General features: G+C 40.7%; 1 protein-coding gene across 4 annotated transcripts; it reads left to right on the top strand.

Moving 5' to 3' along the window:
- The first annotated feature begins 10,123 nt into the window (after positions 1 to 10,123).
- HSF2 (heat shock transcription factor 2) lies at positions 10,124 to 25,819 on the top strand. 4 transcript variants are annotated; one of them, XM_032681521.1, is made up of 14 exons: positions 10,124 to 10,182; positions 10,213 to 10,345; positions 13,828 to 13,936; positions 14,144 to 14,271; positions 15,690 to 15,814; positions 18,114 to 18,189; positions 18,737 to 18,798; positions 18,912 to 18,996; positions 19,849 to 20,018; positions 21,307 to 21,585; positions 22,138 to 22,243; positions 23,769 to 23,828; positions 24,432 to 24,516; positions 24,886 to 25,819. In XM_032681521.1, exons 1-14 carry the CDS (start codon positions 10,139 to 10,141, stop codon positions 25,173 to 25,175), a joined length of 1,752 nt encoding a protein of 583 aa, XP_032537412.1. In that variant the 5' UTR covers positions 10,124 to 10,138; the 3' UTR covers positions 25,176 to 25,819. The 4 variants fall into 4 exon arrangements, with proteins under 4 accessions (XP_032537412.1, XP_032537414.1, XP_032537411.1 ...); XM_032681523.1 differs by having other exon boundaries at positions 10,124 to 10,345; positions 21,307 to 21,419; positions 21,510 to 21,585; XM_032681520.1 differs by having other exon boundaries at positions 10,124 to 10,345.
- Positions 25,820 to 26,604: the final 785 nt, after the last annotated feature.

Genomic DNA, 26,604 nt, shown 5'->3' with positions numbered 1-26,604 from the left:
ATGTGGCTGACTTAAATCACTTTTGGTTGGGTTTTTTTAGTAAGTCTGAGCTTTTGTCATCATTAGCTTTTATTGGAACACTTCTAAATAATGTTGGAACACTTCTAAATAATGCTATTTGGGGTTGCAGAGCATATGGTGTGTTAATGCTTTCTTTTTATTTTTAGTATGCCAGAACTATCTGTTCCTCCCTAGAGCATGAGCTGCTGAGCTGGCTCTCCTTATTCACATTCCTTCCAGTTCATCTGCCTATAAATGTTTTTAGAGTACATGGAATGAGGATGCTACGATACTGATGTGTTAAGGCATTAACAATAAAAATCAAACATAAAATTTCATGGTGTGTTTGGCCTGAACACATTCCAGTGCCACCGCAAAATCAAGCAGCCTCTGTTTTTTAACTAAAATCTTATTTGGAAGCTTTTAATCTAAAATCAGCATTTGTCACATTTATTGAGAAAATATTTGGGACAAAATCTGATTTTTTTTTCTGGCAGAATGACTAGTGTTTTGTGAAAGCAGAGAGCAAAAGTTCACTTTTGATTAGGGCAGGAACTGTAAAATGTGTTTTCTCAGACTGAGGAGAATCTGAGTGTGTTTTATAGGACCTTATGAAATGAAGAAGCCTAAAAGAGGATACATTTCTGTTCAGCTAGCAACTCATATTTTCTGAAAGGCAGGTGATTTTCACTGGATAGTCAATCCTGATCCAGAACAAAACCATTATTTTGCGATGTTCTGGTATAAAGCACTGTATATTTACAAAGCAGCAGATGTTGCAAAATCTTCTTTCTTTGCCTCAGTAGTTATTGATCTAAAAATACTGACAAGCTTAACAGTTGTCTGTAGTTCACAAGTTGCAGTTTTCGCAGCAGGCTCCTCAGGATTTTTGAGCGTACTGCTTGCATTGGTGGAGCCTTGAACTTAAACTGCTGTTAAGCAAGAGTCACAGATCTTGTGATCCCACAGTGGAAAAAAGAAAACAGGTGGTAGGGCTAGATGTAATGGCTCTTTCCATTTTTACCAGTGCTCTGACAGCTTGCTCTAGGAAGCTTTCCCTTTAGAAAAGAGATAAAATAGTAAACAGAACAGTGCCTGTCAGCCTCTGATTCCAGCAAGAATTCCTAATCCATAAATTAAGAGTTGGTCCTTTACTTGTTTGTGTAGCAAAAAAACATTTTATTCTCTGTTAAAAAAAAAATCTTTTGTTGTCAGTATATGGCATGCTTCATTCAGTAACACCATAGTTAAATTTGTGTTGTCTCACAACGCCTATGTATAACTTTAAAAAGAAACTTGAGTAAACGGATGATTCATAGCAATATCTCTGTATCCTTTACCTCTTCCAGATCAGTATCTAAATAGAGCTGCATATACCCACAGTCTCGTAAGTAGTAATACTTTTGTATTCAATACCAGCATTTTCTAACACAGTTCCTTTTCCCCCATGGTAGAAAAGGTTTTGAGGTGAGAATTCTGTGTGTGTTTGAGTCAGTATAAAGAGCTTTGTACTAGTAAATGGGCATATTGTTCTCATCAACAGCTGCTCAGGGATGAGCGGAAAGCACAGCGTCATTGGTGCAAACCTAGATTACATCAGGAAAGAAGAAACAAGCAGAACTGCTGCTACGTCACGTGGATCAGGAAGGCAGATACTAAGTCAGGACCCTTCAACACTCAAATGAGAGCTGCATCCACATTTGGATCTTCTTTGTCAGGATGCTTGGGAAAGTGAATCTTAAGTATCTGGGCATAATACGTCACTTCTGGCATGTCAATATCCAAAACTTGGTGGGTTAACCAAACTTTTTTGTAAAAGCATGTCCACCTACACCCACCACCACCACCACCTTTTATATTAATTTTCTCTACAATGAAGCCTGTTCTTCAAACTCTTTGCTAGTGAATAAGTACAGAAATGATGGCCTACACAAATTATCTCAAATGAGTATTTAAAAGTTTAGACTCTTGATTCAAATCACACTGGTAGTGGGGTGACTCAAAATGTCTTTGTCAGACGTCTTTAACCTCTCCAGCTGTCCTGTCAGTGACGATGAGTCAGAAGCTGGAGTCCTACAACTAACACTCACTAAATCTGGAAGGCTCAGCTGTTACCATAACTGATTTGGCAGGATAGGCACTGGTGTGTTAGGTGACAGCAGCCTTTCCAGAGTGCTGATGCATCTTTCAGAGAAGAGAGGAAAGTCTCTTAGTCCTTTGTTTTATTCTAGACTGACAGTGAAAGCAGCATTTTTCATGAGAACTGAGCTGAATGCGGGCTACAGTAGAAAAGTGTTCTCAGTAACTTCTCAGGCTGGTTGTATGGTGAATATTTTGTTCACTTCCTATGCAGAAACAGTAACTCTGGTATTTGGGGCAAGGTGCTGAACTTGTAGCACATGCATCATACAGGATGCTACTGGTCTGTGATGCCCTTGAGCTGGAAAGGTGCCTGGCCCAGTCAGAAAGGTCTCCATTAAGAAATGTGCATTCCCACTGTTTAGTGAGAATATATATATTGTGTAGATGCAGATTGACTTCATGTGCTCAGTCCTGATGTATCCATACCTGTGTCACCCCATGCTAAGTGGACGGATAGGTTTTTTTAGGGATATTGGGCAGAATCATGATGATGCTAAGCTGTAGTTACAATTAAAGCTTTATTTTCTTAACAGGTTACTGTGATTACTATAGTACAGAGTTTATGATTAGAATGGCACAGGATTTCTAGGAGCAGAATCGATGTAGTCCAGTTTTGAAGTAGCACAATACAGCATTTGTAATACACCTAACTCACAATTACAGTTCTGTGTGCTGTTAGGTTTCCCTCAGGGTCAACAGCAGTGCCTGGCTGGGTGGGTGCCTGGGACCTTGGGGGCTGGCAGGGAAGGGAGTCATGGTCCTGGTGCCCAGGAACCTTGAGGCTGGTAGGGAGGGGAAGAGGAAATCTGTTTGGTTTGTCTACTTGGTTCACAGGACCTTCAGAGCCTGATAATAAGGGAACAGAAACAAATAGATGACCTACTCCGTTCCAAAGGGTGCTTTATCAAATGGCGTTAGTGATGCAACCACATGACTAGGGTCAGGAGTGGGGGGTACTGCTCTCATATACATGCTGGTTTTGGTAGCACTGTCCTATGGATGTTAAGTAGAAACAGCCCTCCTCACAGTCAGGATAAAAAAGTACTTCATAGAAAGTCATGTTGTAAAGACTGTGGTTAGAGCCTGTATATCAGATCTGCAGCCTTCACTGCATTTGAGCTTTCCAAAGGAGAGAGAGCTCTGCACTTTGTGATCACCTGGCAACTGCATACACAACACAAGAGTGATTTTTCCCTTTTCAACTAGCCATAGTTACAAATTTATTCCAAAGAAACTCTACAGATCTAACAGCAATTTTTTATCAATATTTCATTTAAAATTTAATTTAAAATTTTAGGTCTATAGGCATAGCAAAACATTGTTTTCCTGTTTTGTTGACGGTTACCATGGCTGCATGTTTGAGCACATTTGTGTTTTAGTTTTGCCTTTACCACAGTGTTAAAACTATTACACAAACAATGTTTCCATTTTACTTCCACAATATCTCCTACAGGCTTTCTGCATACAGAAAACAAGATTTAGTTCTAGCTATTTTAATTGTTATCTTAAAAATACAGCTTTACAGCTGTAATAATAAAACTTTCAACTGTTTTTGAAGATTTTTTTTTAAGCCAGCTGGATTTTGAGTAGTCTGCTGAATAGTTGTGAAAAGAAATCGATCTGTGTAATAGTTACTAAGCCTGAGATCTGCTTTAGTCAGGATCAGAATAAAATAAACTGCTATAAAAATTTTCAAAGTCAGTAACTAGGGAAGAATGTCTTGACCAACTGAGATTTTTGAAAAGTTAAGCAAACTGGCGAGATAAAAGGGTAGAAAATCTGTAAGTGTAAAGGCTTGCTAGAGAGACAGTTTATGGGATTGGATAATCTCTTAAAATTAATCTCTCTTCTGGCCTCGGAACAGATGCAACTTTCATGGAAGTGGTAGGGCAGGCATGTAAGAAAATAAGAGTATGGCAGTACACCAGTGGTATTTTAAAACTGGGCAAGGCTGCACTCTGTAGAAAATATCCATAATGTTTTCCACAACTTTAAGGTGTTTTCTAAAGCCCATGGAAGAGTTGCTGTGTGTTTGGATTTAATTCTTAACATTTGTTTTCACTGTTGGAAAAAACTTGAAGAAATCTGATGTAAAAGAAGAAATCTGGTGTAAAAGTATTTTTTTTCCAAGGCCAAAATTATGCATCATGTTACCACACACAGTTTACAAGTAAGTTTACCTTCTCATTCCAGAATACATCCATCCAATAAGCACCGAGTACTCAGACATGGAATAGAAGCTGTGAAAATCAACATCTTGTAAGAAAAACTATTCTGCCTGCTAATTTTTTTTACAGAAAGAGATTTCTTATAACCCAATGCTATATTTTTTCTATTGCTTTCTTTTTCTTGTTGACACAAATTTCATTTAGACACTTGTCTATGTTGATCAGGAAAACAACAAGCACTTGGATATGATTTAACCTATGCTCTACCCTATGACTTAAAGTATTTGAAAACAGAATTGACTTGCTTTTATTGTGTTTTACCCCTCTTCATAATTCCTGTGCTGGGAAGAGAGAATCTCAAGGTATAATATGCCCTAACACAAGCTTCTTAGCTTTTCATGTCCACTGCTGGAATTTTGTTTTGGCTGGGATGATGCAACTGCTTTTGCATCTGAATTACCTGAACTGCATTATAGAACTGATACAGGTTGTAAGTTTACTATCTCCCACATTCTAAGCAATTATTTTGTGTGTGTGTTTTTTTAATCCAGTTTGTCTTGATCTAATAGTTACTGCAACATAGTGCAGGAAGTAGCATAGCAGTGAGGGAGTGGAAAGGATTGAGTAACACGGCATTGTAGGGGGAGGTAGGGATGTAGAAATGTTATCAAACTAGAGCCTTTCACATCCTGACCTTGCTTGCAGTGCTCTCTGCCTGTGAAGGAGATAATAATAAACATAATAAACATATTATTATGTTTATGGAAGGTTTTTAGTAATACAACTAGTAAATCTGCAAGGGGAATGTCCTAGTGGTTCTCTGTGTGTGTAATTGGCTTGGTAAAAGAAGAATTTAGTATACAGCTTTAGAGTACAGATTCTGGTTCATAATACTTGTCAGCAACGCCACACTTCTATCAGAAATAGTGTGGTCAGCAGGACCAAGGCAGTGATTGTCCCTCTGTACTTGGCATTGGTTAGGCCACACCTTAAGTCCTGTGTCCAGTTTTGGGCTCCTCACTACAAGAAAGACATTGAGGTGCTGGAGTGTGTCCAGAGAAGGGCAATAAAAGTGGTGAAGGGTCTGAAGCACAGGTGTTATGAGGAGCAGCTGAGGGAGCTGGAGTTGTTTAGCCTGGAGAAAAGGAGGCTCAGAGGGGACCTTATCATTCTATACAACTACCTGAAAGAAGGTTGTAGTGAGGTGAGTGGCAGTCTCTTCTCCCAAGTAACAAGCAACGTGGCAAGAGGAAATAGCCTCAAGTTGCATGAGGAGAGTTTAGATTGGATATTAGGAAAAATGTCTTGGCTGAAAGAATGGTCAAGCATTGGAACAGGCTGCCCAGGAAAGTGGTGGAGTCATCATCCCTGGAGGCATTTAAAAGATATGTAGATGTGGTGCTTAGGGGCATGGTTTAATGGTACATTTGGCAGTGCTAGGCTGATGGCAGGACTTGATGCTCTTAAAGGTCTTTTCCAACCTAAATGATTCTGTGATTTTCTAATACAGAGCACCATGCCCTGAAACTCGTACCCCAGCACTGAATGACGGACCTTAATGATGAGTATGGAAATTAAATAAATATTTATTTATAGTGTCCTTAAAGGAGGTATTGTTGGGCTATGATTGTAGCTCTTATCTAGAGTAGGGGAGAGGAAGAAGTGACACAGTGCTGAGACTACATTAAAGTTTCAGGATAAGGCACCAAATATGTGCAAACCACAGAGAGAATCTGCCAGAACTGTGAATCCAGGTGCTCTTTCTGTCTTGAGTTCTTACATCTGCATAATACAGAAGACTACCAGTTGTAGCTTTTTTTTTTAACATATGCTCTCAACTTAATGGTCAATTTGTGTGGGAAAGAATAAGCAGCCTAGCAAGGAAGAAAACATTGATGTAAATTCAATAATGGCTTGATTACATTTTACTAATTTCACAAAGGTGATGACAGTTGTGATTGCAGTTTCAGCATTGATAGCATTTCAGTCACCAGCTGTCCACTCCACTGTGGTGTGTGGCTGCTACAGCAGTAGCTTTAACCAAACTGGGAAGGGAATAGCAGAATCCTGTGGAAACTATCACAAATCATTGCTTTTTCTAGTATCTCTTACAATACAGGGAAACTAGTAATTTGGGCCATGTATCTGGAAATCAAGTCATTTCTTTTTTTCCTCTATAAAAGCTCATAGGAGTCTGAACAAACAATGAACAACAGTGGATTAGACACAGGCATGCAATATTACAGATGCAACTGTTCAGATTCACGTAAATTAGACTGAGATTAACCAGATTTATTTATTTTGTTTTCAATCTGGAGGTCTTCTGGTTAAACAGGCTGAAGAGACTTGTTAAATGGCCATTAGTATGGGGAGAGATTCGACATGACAGACTCCACAACCATGGAGCAAGTGTTTTTTGTCCATTCAAATCATATCTCTGGATGACCTTGGGAAGCAGATTAAGCTAATATAATCCATCTTTCAAAATAGCCTTAATTTTAAAACTTAACAAGAACATTGTTACTTTTACATGTCAAATATATGGTTAAAGTTGCTACTGACACTTTGCAAAGAATTTTTACTGTGCTCTTGATAAGAGTAAACCAATGTAAGGAGTCTTGTTTTTTGAAAAAAACCTTTGCCAGCCTCTGGAATTGAGCTGGCAGAACAGTTATTTTATGGCAGTCCTAATCACTGGAATGCAAAATAGCATGGAATGGAGGCCTTAGAGTAACTAAATCACGTATGTAGTATGTGGTTGTTAAACTAGCTTCAGGTGAGATAAAAGCTCCTTTTCATGCTTCACTCTGATTTACGAGCCCTTTATTGCCACAATGTTCACAACATTTATGTTATGAAATCCTACTTGAATACAACAAAGTCTTGAGAAAATTGTGCATAGTTTTTTTTCGTCTACTTTTAATTTTGGAAGAAAGCAGTGTTAAGTTTGGATGAACAAATGAGCTCATAGACTTAGGGATTTTTTTCTTATCGTAGAAATTTTCAACACATGGCCACAGCAAACTGCTCATAGCAAACTACCGTCAGGCAGTACGCCCATGAAACGTCCTTCCCTTTTATCCCAAATCTACTATCCTTTCAGAAGCTTGAATAAAAAGTTCAACTTTGCAGGAAGCCCTCAAAATTAAATAACCTGGCCTGAACTCATTGTTAACACCTTAAGAAATGTGTTTAAACTCAGATATTATTTTTTGTCTCTTTTTTAAAGGTCGGGGGGTTTATGGCTTCAAATCTGGAATTTTTTTAAGACACTTACTGTGATTAATTAAATACTACCTTAGTTAAACAACATCTTGTTTAAATATATCTTTTTCAAGTTTGTAACTCTTTTCCTCTTAGTGTGAGAAAATTTTCCTCATAGTATGAGAAAACTGTATTTTAAGAGACACAGAATGTTTTCATGGAGTATAGAAGACCTTGCCTAATTGGGAAAAGCCTAAATTAAGTACTTCTCATACATAAGCAAATAAGAAATGGATACCACTTCCGTGCCATTTCCATATCTCGAAGGGATAGTAGTAAATATGAATGTAGGTCTTCCTTTCAAGACAGAAAAACTGTTGATCATGAATGGAAGTCAGTTTCAGTTGATATAGCTTAATTTTAAATATACTGCAGGGAACAGTTATCATAACTTAATTTTAGAACTTGCTGTCAGCCTTTATTGTATCATTGTCTGTTAGATAGCCAGTGTGCTGACTGTGCCATCTGTCTTCCCTGCAGGGCATGCGGAGAAGGAAAATTAATAACTTAACTATCCAAAACACTGAATAGTACTTGAATCAGATGCACAAGAATGGCATGAAACTAACTGAAAGGATATTAGCTTTGGAAGAGTAATCTTTATAGAAGCTCTCTGAAATGTCATCTATCTTGCCTACTCTAGCCAGTTTCATCATGAATACAGACATCTCAGACCATCCCTGGTTCAAGGAGGATTAATTTAAACCAGGCCTCTTGGGGCCGCTTTTGATTCAATTTGATTCTAGTATATGCAGAGCTGAGACTTCTAGGAACACTTTCAATTATTTAAATGATGTGATAATTTTTTTAAAGGTGGAAGGCTTGCATCAAATTTTGCTGTGAAGTACTGTGCACAGTGTTTAATATTGCAGACATTGAAGGATGGTCTACTTGTGGCTGCCTGTGCTTGTTCCAGGGGCAACACACTTTCAAGGGGATCAGTATAGACAAATCATAAAGATAACCTTCAAATGTGAGCATTTCAGTCAGGACAAATAGCAGTCACAAAAAGAAGAGAGTATTGCCTTGAAATCTGTCACCCTACCTTTGGCTCCCCTGTCATTTTTAGTAGCTTCTTTTGCATCATGCTGTTTGTCTTAAGGAAAATCTGCAGACTGGTATCTCTTGGGTAGTTAACTCAAGCTTTACTCAGGGTCTGTTGCAACTGGAGTTCACACATTGCCCGTCAGCCTTATCAGAGCCATAGCAATGGCTTGTAAGAAAAGTGGAGCTGTTGACCCTTGCTGTATATTCCACTGTGGTAGAAGAAAATAAGAAGTCAGAGAAGATAGGTGAAGTTCACATAAGAGAAGTATTGTTCCATGAGGGCTGTTTTGTGACCTCTGTTTGTAAATGTGCTGTGGAACATCCCTCATCCCAAATTATTTTTCCTAAGCCACATCAAAACTGGACTATCAGTGGACAAAGCTCCTACAAGAGAGTATGGGACTGCTGTAGGGACTGCCTGTTGCTCAAGTATGAGAGAAGAGACCAGTGGTGGTTGTGATTCTAGGCATATGGGATGTCAAACTTTTTTCTCTTGGTTTCCTTACCAGATTTGAGTCGCTGCTAACTGCATAGCGTCCCTGTAAGAAAAAGTGCTGGAAATCAGATGTTCCCTATTGGCAGTGCTCTTTTAGTCCCTAAGCACTAGGTCTTAGCTGGAACTCCTGCATGTGGGGGAACTGTGGACCCAAGGGAAGGGGAATGAGGCTGGGGAAGAACAGAATCTGCTGGGTTCGAGGGGTTAGTACAGGGATATGAGGCCTGTTTTTTTCTGAGTTTCAACATTTCACAATACCCAAAAAGTTTTAGTGCTGTGTTTTTCTGGTGAGGGGAGGGTGAGAACTGCATCCTGAAAGATTTAAATAGCTTGACCTGTCTCAGAACTGATAATTACCAGATTTCTGCAAGCTAAATGGAGGAAAATTTTACTGCAGAGTGGAAAAACATGATAGCACTGGTCATGAAAATACTGGGAAGTCAAACAGCCTCTGGCTAAAAACTGCTGAGTTCTGCAATGGCTGGCTTGTAAAATAGTAAAACAAGAAGCTTTAAGAACATGGACAAGCAATTACCTCGTGCTCAGACCTCATAAGATAACAAAAAAACTAATGGAAAGGTTACTTGAATTGTACCTTTCTCCTGGGCCTTTCTGAAGCCCCAGGATGGGGTAAGTCCCAAAGAAAGGCACGTTGTAGGCACCCACAAGCCGCTCCCCGCGGCTGCAGCCGAAGACCTTCCCCTCACCCGCCCCGCCTCCCTCAGCGGCTCCCCCGCCACGCGCGCAGTGCCCCGGCGAGAACGTGCGGCTGCGCCACGTGGCCCCGCCCCCCGGGGCGAGGCGCTCCCCTATTGGCCCAGTCCCACCCGTGCCGGCGCTGTTGTGACACGTGAGGGCGGCGCACGTGGGGACGTTATGTAAAGAGCAGGGGAAGGGGCGGGGCCGGCGCGCACGCGCGCGTGCAGCGGGGCCGGCGCGCACGCGGGGTCCGCGCGAGGGGCGGGGTCGGGCGCGCTGTGCGCACCCCCCGGGCAGAGGCCCCGCCGCCGCCAGAGCGACAATGAAGCAGCAGCAGCAGCAGCAACCGCCGCAGCCCCAGGCCCAGGCCCCGGCCCCGGCCCCGGCCCCGGCCCCGGCCCCGGCCCCGGCCCCGCCGCCCCCACAGCAGCCACCGCCCTTCGCCGGCTCGGGGGTCCCAGCCTTCCTCAGCAAGCTGTGGGCTCTGCTGGGCGAGACCCCCAGCAACCGGCTCATCACCTGGAGCCAGGTCGGCCGACATCCCCCCCCCCCCCCCCTTCCCGCCGGCGTGTGGCGGGAGCCCCCCCCCATCACCCTCCGCTTTACTCCGGCGGTCCCCAGCGGGCACCGGGCTCTACTGAGTGCCGCGGGCCTCGGCGTGCGCGGGGGGAGGGAGGAAAGCCAGGGTACGGCCGCATGGCGTGGTCAGGTCCCTCTCGGGCCGGGCCGGGCTGCTGGTCGGCCTTGTCTTAGACGGGGAGCGGGAGCGCCGGTGCCCGCCCTGGGGGCGCGTCCTCAGCCGCTGCCGGCGGGGAGCCGCTCCTTCGCCGGCCCAGACTGAGCAGGCCGGGGGCTTCCCCGGGCGGCGGGCGGCTCGGAGGGGAGGGCAGGGGCCCGGCAGTGGCGGGATTCTGCTGTGCACTGTGTTTATGGAGCCGTAGTGCGGGGAACGCGGGGCTGCGGGGGGATCTCCCACTGCGAGGCGGTGGGTGCGTCAGTAGCGGGGCTCGCCCTTGGTGAGCCGGGGAGGATGGGGACAGCGGGGTGTGCCGTCCTCTTGCTGTTCCCCATGAGCCGCTGACGGCCTCCAGAGGGGCTGGACCCCGCGGGGGCGGCAGGGAGCGGCCACGTGGGGGGCGGGCGGGGGGTTCCCGGTCTCGTGTCCACCTGCTGGAGCGGCGGGAAGAGGATGGGCCGCGGGGAAAGTGTAACTGGGCACCATCTTCTTACACCTTTTTACAGTGTAACGAAGGGCTGGCGAGTTGCTGCAGTTAACATCATTAATTCTTGTGCTAAATGCTAAGCACGTATTTTAATAATAACTATTTCATTTTTCTCTACATCCTCTTTTCAAGAAAATCCTATTCTCAAACTGTGTCAACATCTTCAGATGGTGTTGAGATAAACTCAACCGAGAGCTGCTATTTTAAGTACTCGAGGAACGATAAAACATCTTAAACATTTTACTGATAATGATTTACCAGTAACTTCAGCCAAAACTTCTCAAAGGGGGTAGCAGGAGGCCTCAATAGATTATGACAGCTTTCCTTTCTTCTGTTGCTTTCTTTTTTTTTTTGGAAGAGGGGTAATAAGGGCTATATGAAGATTGACGTTATCTACCGTAAGATGTGCTATTTTTGCTGCCTTACGCTTTTGATGAACACATTCCAAATTCATTGCTCATGTTTATCTCGAGTAAACACACCAAGACTATTAGGTATCCTTGTTTTATTTTCTTAATTAACAGTAAAGACTAATTGTTTGAAATTCTGCGAGGCTGTTTCTAGAGGGAAGGTCCACTAATAACAGTTGATGTTATTGGCAACGAGCAGTTCTTGTGGGAGTGAAGTATTGAGGTTGCTTGGGATATCTTTTAAAAATGCACTACGTCGATATTATAGGGTACAAAAAGTGTACCAAATGTAACAGGGGAGAGTACAGTTACTATAATAATTCGCTTTCCTCCTATACCAGTCTATATCCTTACAGTGTAAGCCTAAACACCATCTGAAACCAAACAGCCAGATTTTGTCTCCCTGCATACATATCTCAGTGAAGCCACAGTACGTGTTGTCCGTGGAAATACGGGTCAGGAATACCAAATGAAGCACTTGGGAGACTGCTGTATGCTGCAGTCATTGGCACTAGGAGTTGAAAACCATGTTGAGCTGTTACTGATGCTTACAGGCCTTAGCATCTGTACAGCCTTGCTGTAGATGACTGTCAGGGCAACCAGAGCTAGTAAATGTGTTACCCAGATTTTCCTGTCTTAAACCTGGACAATGTCAAAGGGACAAAGTGAGGCACCACGTGGAAGTTGTCAGTTGAGCACCTCCGGTTGGTGAGTTTCACACAGCATTGGCTGAAACAGTCAATTTCTTTTGCTTCCCTTTTCCCTTCCACTGGTTGTTTCTCAGCAGGAGGTAGGCAGGCAGTTGTTACTGGAAGTTTTCATCTTCCTATCTTCCTCTCAGTGTTAAACACATCCAGTGGAGACCATTTATAAAATCCTGTTCCTGATGATCATGGTTTGTCAGGAACAAGATGTTGTGGTTTAACCCCAACTGGCAACTAAGTACAGCACAGCCGTTTGGTCGCTTACTCGCACCCTGGTTAAAAACATTAAAACCTGTGGGTTGAGATAAGAACTGTTTAATAATTAAAACAAAGTAATTTATAATATATATAATATAATAATATATTATTAATATATAATAGTAATAAAAAGGACAGAGAGAGAAAATCTAAGAAAAACAAATGATATGCTGTACAATTGCTCACTACTTGCTGGGCCAATACCCGGCCCATCTGTGAACAGCAGTTGGCCCCCCTTCTGGGTAACTCCCCTGGTTTATATACTGGAGATGATGTTCTGTGGTATAGAATATCCCTTTGCCCAGTGTGTGTCAGCTGTCCTGGTGTGGTGGTGCACACATCCACCCCGCTATGCTCCCTCCCAGCTTCTTGTGCACCTGCTTACTGGCAGAGCTCGGGAAGCTGAAAAGTCCTTGACTTGCTCAGCTACAACTAAAACATCAGAGAATAATATTGACATCAACGTTATTTTCCTACTGAATCCAAAACTCAACACTGTGCTAGCTACTAAGAAAAAATTATTCTATCCCTGCTGAAATGAGGACACAAGCCCTTGGATAAGAATCTTCACATGGTCTTATGGTTGGTTCTCTAAGCTTCTTGTGATGATCGTAGAACAGCTGGCATTTGAGGATAAGAAAAATGTGACTTATTGAACTAAAGGCTTCTAAGAAGATGGAGTAACAGTGTTGACATTTGTTAAAGATGATAGACTTTTCATTAAATACAGGGTAAGAGTACCGTGGTTGTATAGACACCTAAAGCTTTTAGAAGTAGGTAATTTGCATTTTGCCAATTATTTGCCCTGTAGTTGGTGGAGTGGTCATTGAAGAACAAAGAGCTGATCTTTCTATTTTAGTCAAAGCCTGTGGATTAAATAAAAGATCAGTCCTCCTTCACAACTGGCGTTCCAGAAGGGGTATGTTGCCTTGGCGGTTACCTTTTTGGTAACTCCAAAACCCAGTGGACATGCTCAGCCCTTTGACAGCTCTATCTGCTCTACAAGTCCTATCAAACTAATCATGCTTTTATAGTGGAAAGCAGATGGGACTTTCAGCTGGTTGTTGGTATTTTTTCCTTGCTCAGGCTCTTTGTTAGATTTCTTACCAAGACTTCAGAACGATGTACAAAATTGATAGTATTGTCCTGTAGTGAAACTGTGATAATTGTTGGGAAACAATTAATTCATATCTCGAGGAAGCAAAAAGTAACAATGGAGATGTTCCTCTTCAGATACAGATAATGATGTAAATTGATAGTACTCAGTTGCTTTTTGTTTCAGAAAGTTGTAGGCAGGCAGATCAGTAATGTACTGCATGCACAAAGGAAACATTCCTATCTGGTGATTAATTCTAAAAGTCCAGTGTGTTTTCTGCTATGGTTTTTAAGTAGCTTAATATGTGTTTCTCATTTTAGAATGGCAAGAGTTTCTTGGTGTTGGATGAGCAGAGATTTGCAAAAGAGATTCTTCCCAAGTACTTCAAGCACAACAACATGGCAAGCTTTGTCAGACAGCTGAACATGTGTAAGTTCCTGGATTTTTACATTCTAGCATAGTTCTAGATCCTGTACACATTTAGTTTTAATTTCCTTTGAGCAGTGGCCCTGTGTTCTCTGCAACTAGGATACTGTCTTATCCTCAAAGTTATTAATAGGATAGTTGGGACAGCATATTTTGAATTTCTTAATGTGGATTTTGAAGTTTTCTTTTTTTTTTTTTTTTTTTTTAAATATGGCTTCCGGAAAGTTGTCCATGTTGATTCTGGGATTGTCAAACTGGAGCGAGATGGTCCAGTAGAATTTCGGCATGCATATTTTAGGCAGGGCCGAGAGGACTTGTTGGAACACATTAAAAGGAAGGTTAGTGAAAACTCAGTATGTAGAAAACCTGTACTACTACATGTTGATGAATAGCAAAGTTCATGACAAGTTTAACTGCAGGATTATGAGTGCAGATAGTTTGGAGTTTATGGAAGCAAACTGCACTGCTTTCATTTATATCTTGATCCTGTTTAAACACATTTTGGGGGATTTGACTGGGCTTCTTTATTTAACCTACTTCGCTGTCGTTATAGTAAGTTTCACAGGTGGCAAAAATGAGTGAGTTAGGCAAATATGACAATTTACAAGAGAGTATTAGAAGTACAGAGCATGCTTTGACTTTACCTAATCAGTAATAGAAGAAACTGCTTGTTAATGTAGCTTGTTTCAGACCGAAGCTACTGTAAGCATTAAACTTTCCACCAAAGAGAACAGGGGGCAAACCTATAAACGTGTTTGTTATGCTGCTAAATATGACTCTGAAATGTGCTCTGCTGTTAATATGAGTCAGGTGAATATAGATACCAAATGGAAATATGGCACATTAAACTCTGGTGAGAGGGTGGGTGTTGTGGTTTAACCCCAGTCAGCATCTCGGCCCCACAGAGCTGCTTGGTCACTCCTCCCATGTCGGGATATGGGTGAATCGGGAGAGTAAAAGTGAGAAGGCTCCTGGGTTGAGATAAAGGCAGTTCAGTAAGTAAAGCAAAAGCCCCACACACAAGCAAAACAAAATAAGGAATTCATTTACCACCTCCCATGGGCAGGCAGGTGTTCAGCTATCCCCAGGAAAGCAGGGCTCCATCGCGCGTAACAGATACATTTGTCTTCACAAATGCTGTCAGTTCAAACACCCCTCCTTCCTTCTTTATCCTCCAGTTTTATATACGCAGCATGACACTATGTGGTATGGAGTATCCCTTTGATCAGCTGGGGAAAACTGTCCCAGCCATGTATGTGCCCTCCCAATTTCTTGTGCAGCCCCAGCCAACTTGCTGGTGCAGTGGGGGGAGAAGCAGAAAAGGCCTTGATCCATGTGTAAACACTGCTCAGCAGTAACAAAAACAGCTCTGTATTGCCAGCGCTGCAACATAACAGCACAAATCCAAAACACAGCCCCATATTAGCTACTGTAAAGAAAATTAACTACCCCAGCTAAAATCAGCACAGAGTGATGTACTTATTAACACCAGGTTATTGTGAAGCAGTTATAATGAAGTAGAGCACTTGGGAGAGTACCTGAAGAATCTGAATGTACACAAATGTTTGTAACAGCAAAAGCTAATGTGATGACAGCTATGGTTCTGGTTTGGGGGTTTTTTTGATGCTTGGTTTATTATTAACTTAAATGCATAGTTTATCAACACTAGTAAGAAAATATATGTGATCACCCAAATAGAATATTAGTTAAGTATGAGTAAAGGGAAGTGGTGTTTCTGGATTCTAATCTTTTAAAGGTTTCATCTTCGAGACCTGAGGAAAACAAGATACGTCAGGAAGATCTCTCCAAAATAATATGTAGTGCTCAAAAGGTGGAAATTAAACAAACGACTATTGAATCTCAGTTGTCTCTTTTGAAGAGGTAAGTTGCTGCATCAGTAACTGATCCCTAATGCTGAGCAATTCTGATACTAGATATGGGACAAAGATCTAATTTTAGGTGTCTCTTGATTTCTGATTACCTAAATTCAGTATTGCTTTAGGAACATAAATTTCGGTTAAAAAATTGCATTAAAAATTAACTATTCTGATATTGTTAAAAGTAATAGGCAATGTTAGTGTTTCCAGAACTGTCAGTAGTGGGTAATTAAATAATACCTTTAGTTCCATAATGCTGCTGAGGCTGAATATTCAAATCAGCTCTTGGCATAAAGTATGCTGGTTTACATCTTCAAGTTTGAAGTAGTTACTGTATTTAGTTTGAGTCAGAGTTTGGTTTGTGCAAAGTGCATATAATACTTTCTTATAACAGTTAATGTCTTTGGTCGTTGATTTTTATTTTCCTATTGTTGTCTTTGTTCCCCCACTGCTTAAAATTGCAGAAGAGTTAATGCCTTGGAAAATGTATTTAGAAATCTAGTTTGGAAGTTCATTTGTTGCATCAGTTACAAAGGAACAGAATCTAAAATGCAAATGTAAACAGAGTATTTTTAGAGCATTTTTGCCTAGTTAGTAATCATGATTTATTTTCAACAGTGAGAGAGACGTGTGTCAAAAATTACTTAATCCTTTAGAGTATGTAGATACAAACAAGATACATGACAATAAGCTCATGCACTGTAAGTCACATCACTTGAATAGGAACTCTGTCTCAGGGCACCTTAACTTACATTGAGAAAGTAAGTGATGGTGTGACAGAGGTCACTGATTAGTTAAAGTTTTAAGAAGTAAATTTTGTCTTTTATAGTTTTCAGCTCTAATTACTTGAGGGGTAGAACATTCAGAGACAAACTTACTTGACCTAGGAAGAGTCTTTGTTAGAATCTGGCCAGTCTAGAGTAAAAATACTCATATTTGCCCTTTGCAAATCCTAGATGAATTTGGGTTGAAATAACCCCAGAAGGCCATCAGGTCCAAATCTCTGCCCAGAGCAGGGCTGACTTTGACTGAAATGACATCCAGTTGGAAAAGACCTGACAGTTTGTAGATGAGAACTTAGAATGGTTGTCTTTGACATCCATGATTTTGTCCCATCAGTTTAAAATAACTAAGGTAGAAACTGGGCTAAATCAGAAGACCTAGTCCTACAAAACATGTTAATAAAGCTAGTGAGAAAGTTCAGAATCCCTAACTTCAGTTGTTAAATTTTTGATGGAACTGTACTCTGAAACTGTATGTTGGACATATGTTGGACATAGAAGCAGTTTGAGGAGTAATACCCTGCATCACACTGCACGTGAACAGCTGTTTCTGAAAACTTAGCTTAAGGTTTCCTAAAAACTGAACACCAGTGGGGTTTGTTTCTCTGTGTTGAAAATTAAACTGCAAAAGAGAGGAGAGTGGTATGTTGCCTTTCCTTATTCATTGGGGCTTTAATATGCAATATGCTGTTGGAAACAAACTTCTCGTGGTTACAATAGCACGGGCAGTTTTTACGCTGTCTCAGTAACTGGCCTCCTGTGAGTACTGGAACAGCTAAGGTTTGTAAAATGGCAGTGTTTCATGAAAACTACCACCTCTGACAAGCTCTGTTAGTTTTTAGCACCTAACATGCCCCTTTATCGGAGCTAATAGAGGCAACTATTCGAATGGCTACGGCTGCGTGTGTGACTTGAGAGCTTGTTCTGTACACACAAGCAAAGCATGTGCAGAAACGTGCTTTGAAGACAGGCAGTTGCTGACCGGTGGCTTGCACCTAGCAAAAGGTGTGTGAGGGAGGACAAGCAGGCTGGATGTAGGTGAAGAACTCTGGTTTTTAGTGATGAGATGCATTATTATGCTGTCCCTTGCTGCCAGAAACCAACTACATACTTGATTTTTTTTTTTATTTTATTTCTAGAAGGAAGAAAAGAAGGCAACTTTGTTTTTACAGGAAAGGAAACAAAACGGTTAATTTTTAAATGCTGAAAGTTAATTTTAAAATGCAGAATGTATAGTTAATAAATACTGCCAAATGTGAGAATTTTTTGTTTCTTCCATTTTAAAAGGGCTGGAAATTCTCTACAGGCCATTTGTTGTCTTTGGGTCTCCATTTTGTAATTACTTTCCAAGGCTGCTGACTGTGTGACACTCCCACCCAGTGCCCCAATCTAAAAACGTATTTTGAAGAGCTTTAATGAGACCAACTAATCTTTAACAAAAATTACTATAAAAGTTTTATAACTTTGTTTTATAGAACAAAGTTTTATAACTTTGACTTTTAAATCATCATTTTTAAACAGAGAGAATGAATCCCTTTGGAGGGAAGTGTCAGAACTGAGAACTAAACACTTGCAACAACAGCAAGTTATTCGAAAGGTAAGGCTTCATTCAAGTGTTGTACTTGCGTGAGGGAGTGCTCAATTATGAAGTTCTGTATTGGAAATTCAGTGCTGTCCTACTTGACTGACCTGCTGACCTTGTATTTGTAATGTTAATTGTACATGTAATTTTTTCTGAATCTGTCAAAAATGCCTTTCACCAGAACCAGTATTTACAGATACAGGTTACGTATATGATCCACATCTCTGTACGCCTTCTACCATTGCTTATTAGAATTCTTCTAATCATTTGAGTTGCTGGATGTCTTTCTGTGTGCTGTAAAACGTAATGTAAAAGCTTACTCTTACCTCCTGCTATGTGTAAAGCCTTTCTTGGACAACTGAATAACTATTTTGTTGAGATATTACCAGCAGTGTTTTTACCATGATTTTTAACTTTTCTGAACAGCTCTATATAAAAGTTACTACACAAAATAAGTGGTTTGCTGTTTATGTATAGATTTTATTATTGAAGTCTTCTGTTATAATATAGATTGATGCTCTACAAAGTGGAGTGATTAACAATAGTGTTCTTTCCCTTACAGATTGTACAATTCATTGTTACCTTGGTGCAGAATAACCAACTAGTGAGCCTAAAACGCAAGAGGTAGATATGATCTTGAAAACTTGCTGTCCAGTCAGTAAACTGACATGCCTTGTTGACTAAAACCAAAGAATTGGTTTTGAGGTTGCTTTCTTCCTTTACTCTTTCTGATGTAGGCCTCTACTTTTGAACACTAATGGACCTACAAAGTCAAATGTATTTCAGAAAATTGTGAAAGAACCAGCTGACAGCAGCCACCATGTAAGTTTTCTGTTATGAATACGCTCTGTTATGATGAAGGAAGGAGTGCAGGGGGGGCAGATGGACCAAGTAGATTGTCTTATGGGGAATAAAACGTGGCTGTGTACTGAAAGCTGTCAACTTGTAGAAGTGGCATGTCATATTCTGTTGATAATCACCATTCACTTTACAACATAAGCATGTATAAACCAGTTGCCTGTGTATTAAGTACGGCTTGACATGATCCTACTGAAAGCAGTTTGCTTTTAATAATTGTGCTGTTAGAAATAGCACATACGTATTGCATTGTTATCTCTGGGAGTGAGGCGCCCTTGGCCCCATACAGAGACAAGAGTCCAGTGTGTTGGTCTGCAAGGCAGCATCCAATGCAGCAAAATCATGTCATGTTTTTCCATTTGAATGAGTCGTGCCACTGAAAGTTGTTTTCTGCTGTCCAAATAAAGATTGGTGGGGAAATCATCAAAATGAGTGCTATAGCATGGCATCAGAATTAGTAGCTTTGAAACAAAGTACTATTTAAACAATAGTCAATGTTTTAATATTTTTATTTATTTTATGGTCTCATTTTTGCAGCTTTTCTGTTGCATTTGCTGACAGTGCTAGTATATTTTTATTTCTGTGCCTGTAGTGTTTACCAAACTTTCCTGTAGCTGGTATTCTCCATCTTGTTCATTTACTTGTATGGCTTTTTTTATTAAACATAGATCTATACAAACAGCTTGTAATCTCAAAGATGTAGGAAAGCTCTTAGACTTTTTTAGATTAGAAGCACTGTAAGATAAAATGATAACTGTCAAAATGCTGAAACTCATCATCCTTCTGTCCCCTGACTCCTTTAAAAATAATTCTCAGGTACCTCTCAACAGAAATGAGGGCTTAAAACAAAGAGAACAGATTTCAGATGACATTGTTATTTACGATGTCACTGAGGATGTGGGTGATGAAGAAAATCCCATGGGTGATGAAGAAAATTTTCCTGTTACACCAGAAACAAATGAAGATACCACTTCAGATTCTTCCAAGTAAGAAGTCTGTAGAAGTGTACGTAGATAATGGCTTTCAGTGTTGTATAATATGCAATAATTCAGATGTCATAGGTAATTTTTTCTAATGAAGTGGTCAGAATTACTCAGCACTCCTGCACATATAGAAGTTTCATCTGTGAATTCACACTAGCTTTTGATTTCTTGACCTCTGGATTTATTCCAATTACTTAATTGGTTGTTGGAGTTGTAATATGTGGCAGGTACATATAAACTGAAGCAATCTGTATTATTGCACTCTTTTTAAATATACTAGTCCAAAGACAGAGTAAGTGGTGTTTTCTTACTTTTGGTTATGAGTACAGACAAGAATAACTTCCCTTATTTTTACAGATTTTTGTGGAGAATAATTTGCATGTATTGTTTGTCAGGTGTTGGTGTGGTCTTTGAACTTCATTAAGCCAATTAATTTCAAGGGTTTTTTTTCTGTCTCAAGTGTTTTGTGATTGTGTTCCTTCTTGTTTGTACTCTAGTACTATAGAAGTAGTTCATCTTGCATCTACGGGCAAGTTGAAACTTGGTTCAGGGACTGAGGAGCAACTCTCTTCCTGAGTTACATTGGATTGATAGGGCCTGCCTTATGCCTTAAGAAATAAAAGTTAGGTATTTCTAGCTTCCACTTGAACTGGTACCATTCTTCTTGCTCAGCTGATGTCTGGGAATGTATTCTCTGATAGAAAAGCTTTATGAGGATACAGCTGTGATAAAGAGGCAGTGTAACTAACAGCTACTTAAGGGTTAAGAACTGGAATGTTGGATGAAAGCAAATTAGTTGAGGCTCGCTCTTGGTTTTCAGGTTTCATTCCTGGTATATGTAACAAGGTTAATAACAGACCTGTTGACTGAGATCCTTTATGTTATGGATGCTCCAGAGTTGATTGTGTTCAACAGGAAATATGCAAAATATATGTTGTCTGTCTAGTTTGATAGCCTTGTATGCTTTGGTCCACTTTGTACATACTTTATACGCAAACTTATAGTTATTCTAATGCAAAAAGCTATCCTATAGCTTTTTAGTAGTTGGTTATTGTGGTCTAGCACAACAGTGTGTGCTAGCTGAGCTGCATTAACTGTATTGAGCATTACAGAACCATATCAATGGAAAATAGATATTGAGAGTATCTTTCCGTGTTTAGTACTGAAAAGCAGTAGGAAAGTTTATTTCCTTGTAGTGGCTTGACTAAAGTGAGAAGTAACTAAACCTGTATAATAATACCAATTTAAAAAAGTGTATGAAATGCTCTAATTAATTTATCTTGTATTGCAGCTGTAGTTGTAGCTATCCTTCTCCCGATATTGTAATTGTGGAAGATGATAACGAAGATGAATACGCCCCTGTAATTCAAGGGGATAAAAGCACCGAATCAGTTGCTGTCCCAGGTAACGATCCAGTCAGCACTGTCAGTGACAGCACAAGCCCACTCATGTCAAGTGCTGTACAGCTGAATAACCAGTCAACTTTAACTGCAGAAGATCCAGTCTCAGTGATGGATTCCATACTCAGTGAAAATGGAGTAATTTCACAGAATATAAATCTTCTTGGAAAGTAAGTAGTCTGGTTTTTGGTTTTTTTCGAGTATTAGAACAGATTATTTGACTGAAGTAAAAAGAACTGAACAGTAGTTTCTGCGGAGAATGTTAAATTAATAACCCATTGTTATTCTAACCAGTTTCTAAAGATCCTTCTATTTTAAATATTTTAAGATATGACCTCTGATTCTGATTGTGAAGCTCACATGAGTGAGTTGGGATGTGTAATCCGGCAGTGTAATATTGTGTATATCATTATTTAAACTGTCAAGATTTATTTGTGTCGCTCCTGCAGGCGGATGGGACTCATTAGGGTCATGTCGTAGTGTTATGTTGATACAATACCTGCAATACCTGTTTCAGAGCACCCCTCTGCTTTACTTGGGTTCTCCTCTAGAGGCTAAAAGTTTTCCTTTTTTTCCAGAGGTCATATCTGATGAAAAAACTTAGTTCATTCTAGTTCTGGTAAAGATTTTTAGATGCATGTAGTACATCTGTGTAAAGCTTACTCGAGGATTTCTCTTACTTTGTTAAGGGATACAGCAGTAAAATACTGTTTGTCTTCTAGAGTTGAACTTCTGGATTATCTTGACAGTATCGACTGCAGTTTAGAGGACTTCCAGGCTATGTTATCGGGACGACAGTTCAGCATAGATCCAGATCTCCTGGTCGATGTAATTTTGACTGTTTATTTTAAATACTTGAGCAATAGGCATTAGAAAAGATTTGTGTGTATTGTTACTGTGAAGAATGGATTTAAAACACAACTGATATTTTTTCCTCTCTTCCCATTACAAATATTTACTGCTGTATGTTTCTTGAGCACTGGTATAATTCTTAGTGCTATACCACTGCTCAAATGAATGCATAAGTTTTTTATTGAAAAATGGCTTTATTAATGAACGAAATCATGCTTATATTTGTTGTGACATGAACTTAGACATCAAGTAGATGTCTAATACTCTTGCTTTGAAATAACCCAGCACATCATCTGTGGTCTTCTCAATGAACCGGGGTTAAAAAGGCTCTTGGCATTTATTTTACAAGTTTCCCTGCAATTTCAGGTTTCTTCAGGTTTATGTTGAGTAGAATGGTCTGGGTTGGAGGGGACCTGTGCACGTCATCTAGTCAAGTCCCCTTTCTCAAAGCAGGGTCAGCTTGAAAGTTGAATCTTATTGCTCTGGACCTTGTTTACTCAAATTCCAAAATCTCCAAAGACAGGCTCTTGGGTGTCTGTTGAGGGCTTGACTCTTCTTAGTGAAACATTTCCTTATGTCAGTCACAGTTTGCCCTGCTGCACTTCATCACTCTTGCCTCTTGTCCTTTGTCCATGTGGCCTTCTCGGTAACAGAGCAGTGGAAGAGGGCAATTATTCTCCCTCATTGTCCCTCTTCAGACAAGATTAGCCAGGCTTCCTGAGCCTCTTGCATGCCTTAAGCCTCCAGACATCTGTGGCCCTCTGGACACCCTCTAATTTAAAAACCCTCGATCTGGGAGGCCTAAAAGTGGACACTCTTCCTCAAGTGACCTCAGGTGCTGTGCAGAGAGGAATAATTGCTTCCAGCGACATCCTGGCTGTGCTGCCTGTAGCAGAGCTTCTCTCCCTGTAACAAGGCCGTGCTGCTGGCTGGTGGCAGTGTTGTCTACCACAACTCCCCTGTTCCCTCTCTGAGGAGCTACTCACTGTCCATTTGTTCCTTAACCCTAACCTGGGCCAGTGCATGAGGTTACTGGGTCCTGAAGATGCGTGGCTGTTGAACCTGGTGGAGTTCCTGTTGGCCCCTCTCCCACTTGGTTGAGATACCTCTTAATGGCAGCTCTGCTCTCCCACGTACTGATGACTCCTTCTGGTTTGGTGTCACTTGGAAACTTGGGCAGGGTGTGTTTGTCCATATTGTAGACAGAATTATCCATGCAGCAAAGTAAGAAGAAATTGATGTTTTAAAACTGCAGCAAACTGTGTTAGTTAGATGCAATATAGTTGTTTCCTTTGTGACTGAGCTTCGTGGAATCGCAAACCATTGTGTGCCAAAGCTAGTTTTTCTTTGCAAAAGTCGTAACTACCTGTAAATAAACTCCAGTCCTCATAGAGCGTGGAATAAATAGAAGGGTTATTCTCACACATGCAGATGCAATGGTCTTGTATTCTTAACAGCAGCATCAAGATACCTAAAACTTGATGTGTTTTGTCTCATTCAGCTTTTTACAAGCTCCGTGCAGATGAATCCCACAGATCATGATCATATCACTAATACCAAAGTAAGTCTTAAATCTATTGCTCAATGTACACAGTAATGACAGATGTAAAATTTTGCTCACCTTTTGCTGTTTTCTTTACTGGTATCATGGCACTTCATGCTCTGACTTTTAAGACTTCCATGAGAAAAAGAAGACTACAGCTGATTTCATCCTGTTAGGCTTTAAACAGCAAAGAGGAAAAGGACAGTAATTAATAATGTCCTTTAAAACTTGTATTACCTTGAGGCCAATATCTCTACATTGTACCAGTCTCTTGACTTTGTATCCCCCAAGATTTTAGTACTTGCAAAGATGATACACACTTTGTCAGAATGGTTTCATCTGTATTGTCTGGTGGGAAAAGAAACACAAGAATAAGCAGATGTAGCTCTTTGAATTTGTCTTGTTCGTTTACAAGCATTGGTTTTGGTTCTTGCTTTCTAGGCTATGTTTCCATTTCACATTTTCTCAGCCAAGGTCTGTTAGCAGGGATAATACTGATAATGCCACTGCAAACCTTCACAAATAAAAATTGTAGGGTTTTTTTAATAGTTGCTCAGCTGTGTTCCAGTGGCATTGGTATGGGCTTTAAGCATGTGTTAAGGAGTTTGCTTTTGTTCCCAGACAGAGACAAAGGGAAAAGAAACTAACAAGAATAATGCTGGTCCAGCAGCTTCACAGGAAACACAAGCTACTAAGCCAAGATCAGGTTAGTTGTGGTGATTTGTTGAAATACTTAAAACAGTTGAACATGCATTGTTCTAAAAGCCATCTTGGTTATTTGCTCTTTTTCTGGTTTTATGTTATGCTGATGAACAAATAACCAAAACAAAATACTTGATATATTTGATTTAGGTTTTTGGCACTGCACCAGACGCAGAAAAATTGATATTTTGCAGGAGAATCTGCACAACGTTATATATGCATGTAACAATTCTATAAAAACACATTTAAAACAAACACCTATAATGTTTTTTTATTAATTCTCTAAATAAGTGCTGTGGGTTGGATATTGTTTTTTCCTTCTGCATGTAGAAAGGTGTGTGAACTGATGTTCTGGGCATTTTTTCCCCCTTAGATAAGCAGCTGATACATTACACTGCATTTCCACTCCTTGCATTCCTCGATGGGAACCCAGGCTCCACTGTTGAGAGTGGGAGCTTCGCAGCTGAAACTCCTTCCACTATTGACAAGTCCCTGGAAGGGGATGAGCTCCTGGAGAGCAGCCTGGATCCTGAGCCCACCCAGAGCAAACTGGTGCGACTGGAGCCACTGACAGAGGCAGAGGCAAGCGAAGCCACGCTGTTCTACCTGTGCGAACTTGCTCCAGTGCCCATGGACACAGATATGTCGTTTTTGGATAACTGATGCGAGGGGGACTCTGTATATAGTCATGAAGATGAACTATTTATTTAGAATATTGTTTGGTATGAGAGTTTTTTGTAAATCACTGTTTTATGTAACCAGGTATGTGGAATCTAAAGTACCTTTCCTATCTTCCTACAAGCAATTGTTTAGTTACACTGTTAGACAAAGCCACCAGGCACGGCTGGCAGTACTAGTCAGAGTGCTGCTGCACTGCTGTGAACACTTGTGTTACACACATTGCTAAGTACCCAACACTGTTAAGTAGTAAGCTTTCATTTATGGTTTCTTATACTTCTGGTCTTATATATGATGACATAAACTACTAGTGTATGGTTAGGGAACACCTACTTTCTGTATTTTGGGGTTTTTATTTTTTACAGCATTTTGTCTAACACATGAGGCTTTTTTGGGGTGGGGGGACCAGGACCTGATGTAGGCTTTTTTTTTCCCTGCTTGAACTGGGAACAAAGTGCCTGTACCTTGCTAAATCTTGGTTCTGCCTTACTTTCACTTCAGTGGAAGTGCTCACAGATAGCACAAACTGGGGAAAAGTTCTTGACAGCCACCAGGCCCCATGACTGCATGAGTACTTTTAACTTGGACCATTTATGCTGATAAAATAAATGTTACTTAAGTGTGATACTTGTTAAGAGTTTGTCTCTTATTCCGTGTGCCAGATGGGTGTGGATTTGACAGCCTCTCATTTTCATATATAGCTGTGCAAGGAGGTCTGCTGCTGTGCACAATTTTTGGAAAATACTTTATATCCAAACTTTACGGTTTATAATAAAGTGTCCAAAATAAGTGCTTAACGCAGCAAACTGTTTTCCAGTAATAGTACACAACAGGGTGTTTTTTGTCTTGATTTCTTACTGAGAACTGCAGCAGAGCCCCATGGCTTTCCTTCCAGTGGAGGAGCGCTACACCTCTCAAAGGTGTGTGTCTATTGCTGCATTCACTGAAGCCTGTCACAGCAGCTGAAGTGAATTTCTGTAGTTGTGTTACAGAGCCAGAGGGGTTTGAAGGGGCAGCTGACGACACAGTCATGTCACCCTGAGCTCCTGATCTCATATAAACAGTAAGTCAAAATAAAGTGAAGAACTGCTGTAATAGAACGAGTGTTCAGGTGTTTTACCAAATTTGAACAGGTGCAATCCAATGCGGCAGCAGCAGCAGCAGCTGATGAAGCAGGAATGCAGTCAGAGGTGCAAGGCATGGCTGTGTTTGCAGAGACACGGCTGCAAAGGGCACAGACAGCTGTCAGAGAACTTCACCCAGGGGGTTGCACATGATCTCCCCCATTGCTGGGGACTCGCTGCCTTAACAGGTGTGCTCTGCAGCACTGTCAGCTGCTACTGTTCAGAATCCCAGAAGAGAGGATGAGAATATAACACAAAATTTTGCACGAGCCACATATGGCTGCAGTATG

Source organism: Chiroxiphia lanceolata, chromosome 3 (genome assembly GCF_009829145.1).
Source record: "Chiroxiphia lanceolata isolate bChiLan1 chromosome 3, bChiLan1.pri, whole genome shotgun sequence".
NCBI lineage: Eukaryota > Metazoa > Chordata > Aves > Passeriformes > Pipridae > Chiroxiphia > Chiroxiphia lanceolata.
This window is presented reverse-complemented; position numbering and strand designations above follow the sequence as displayed.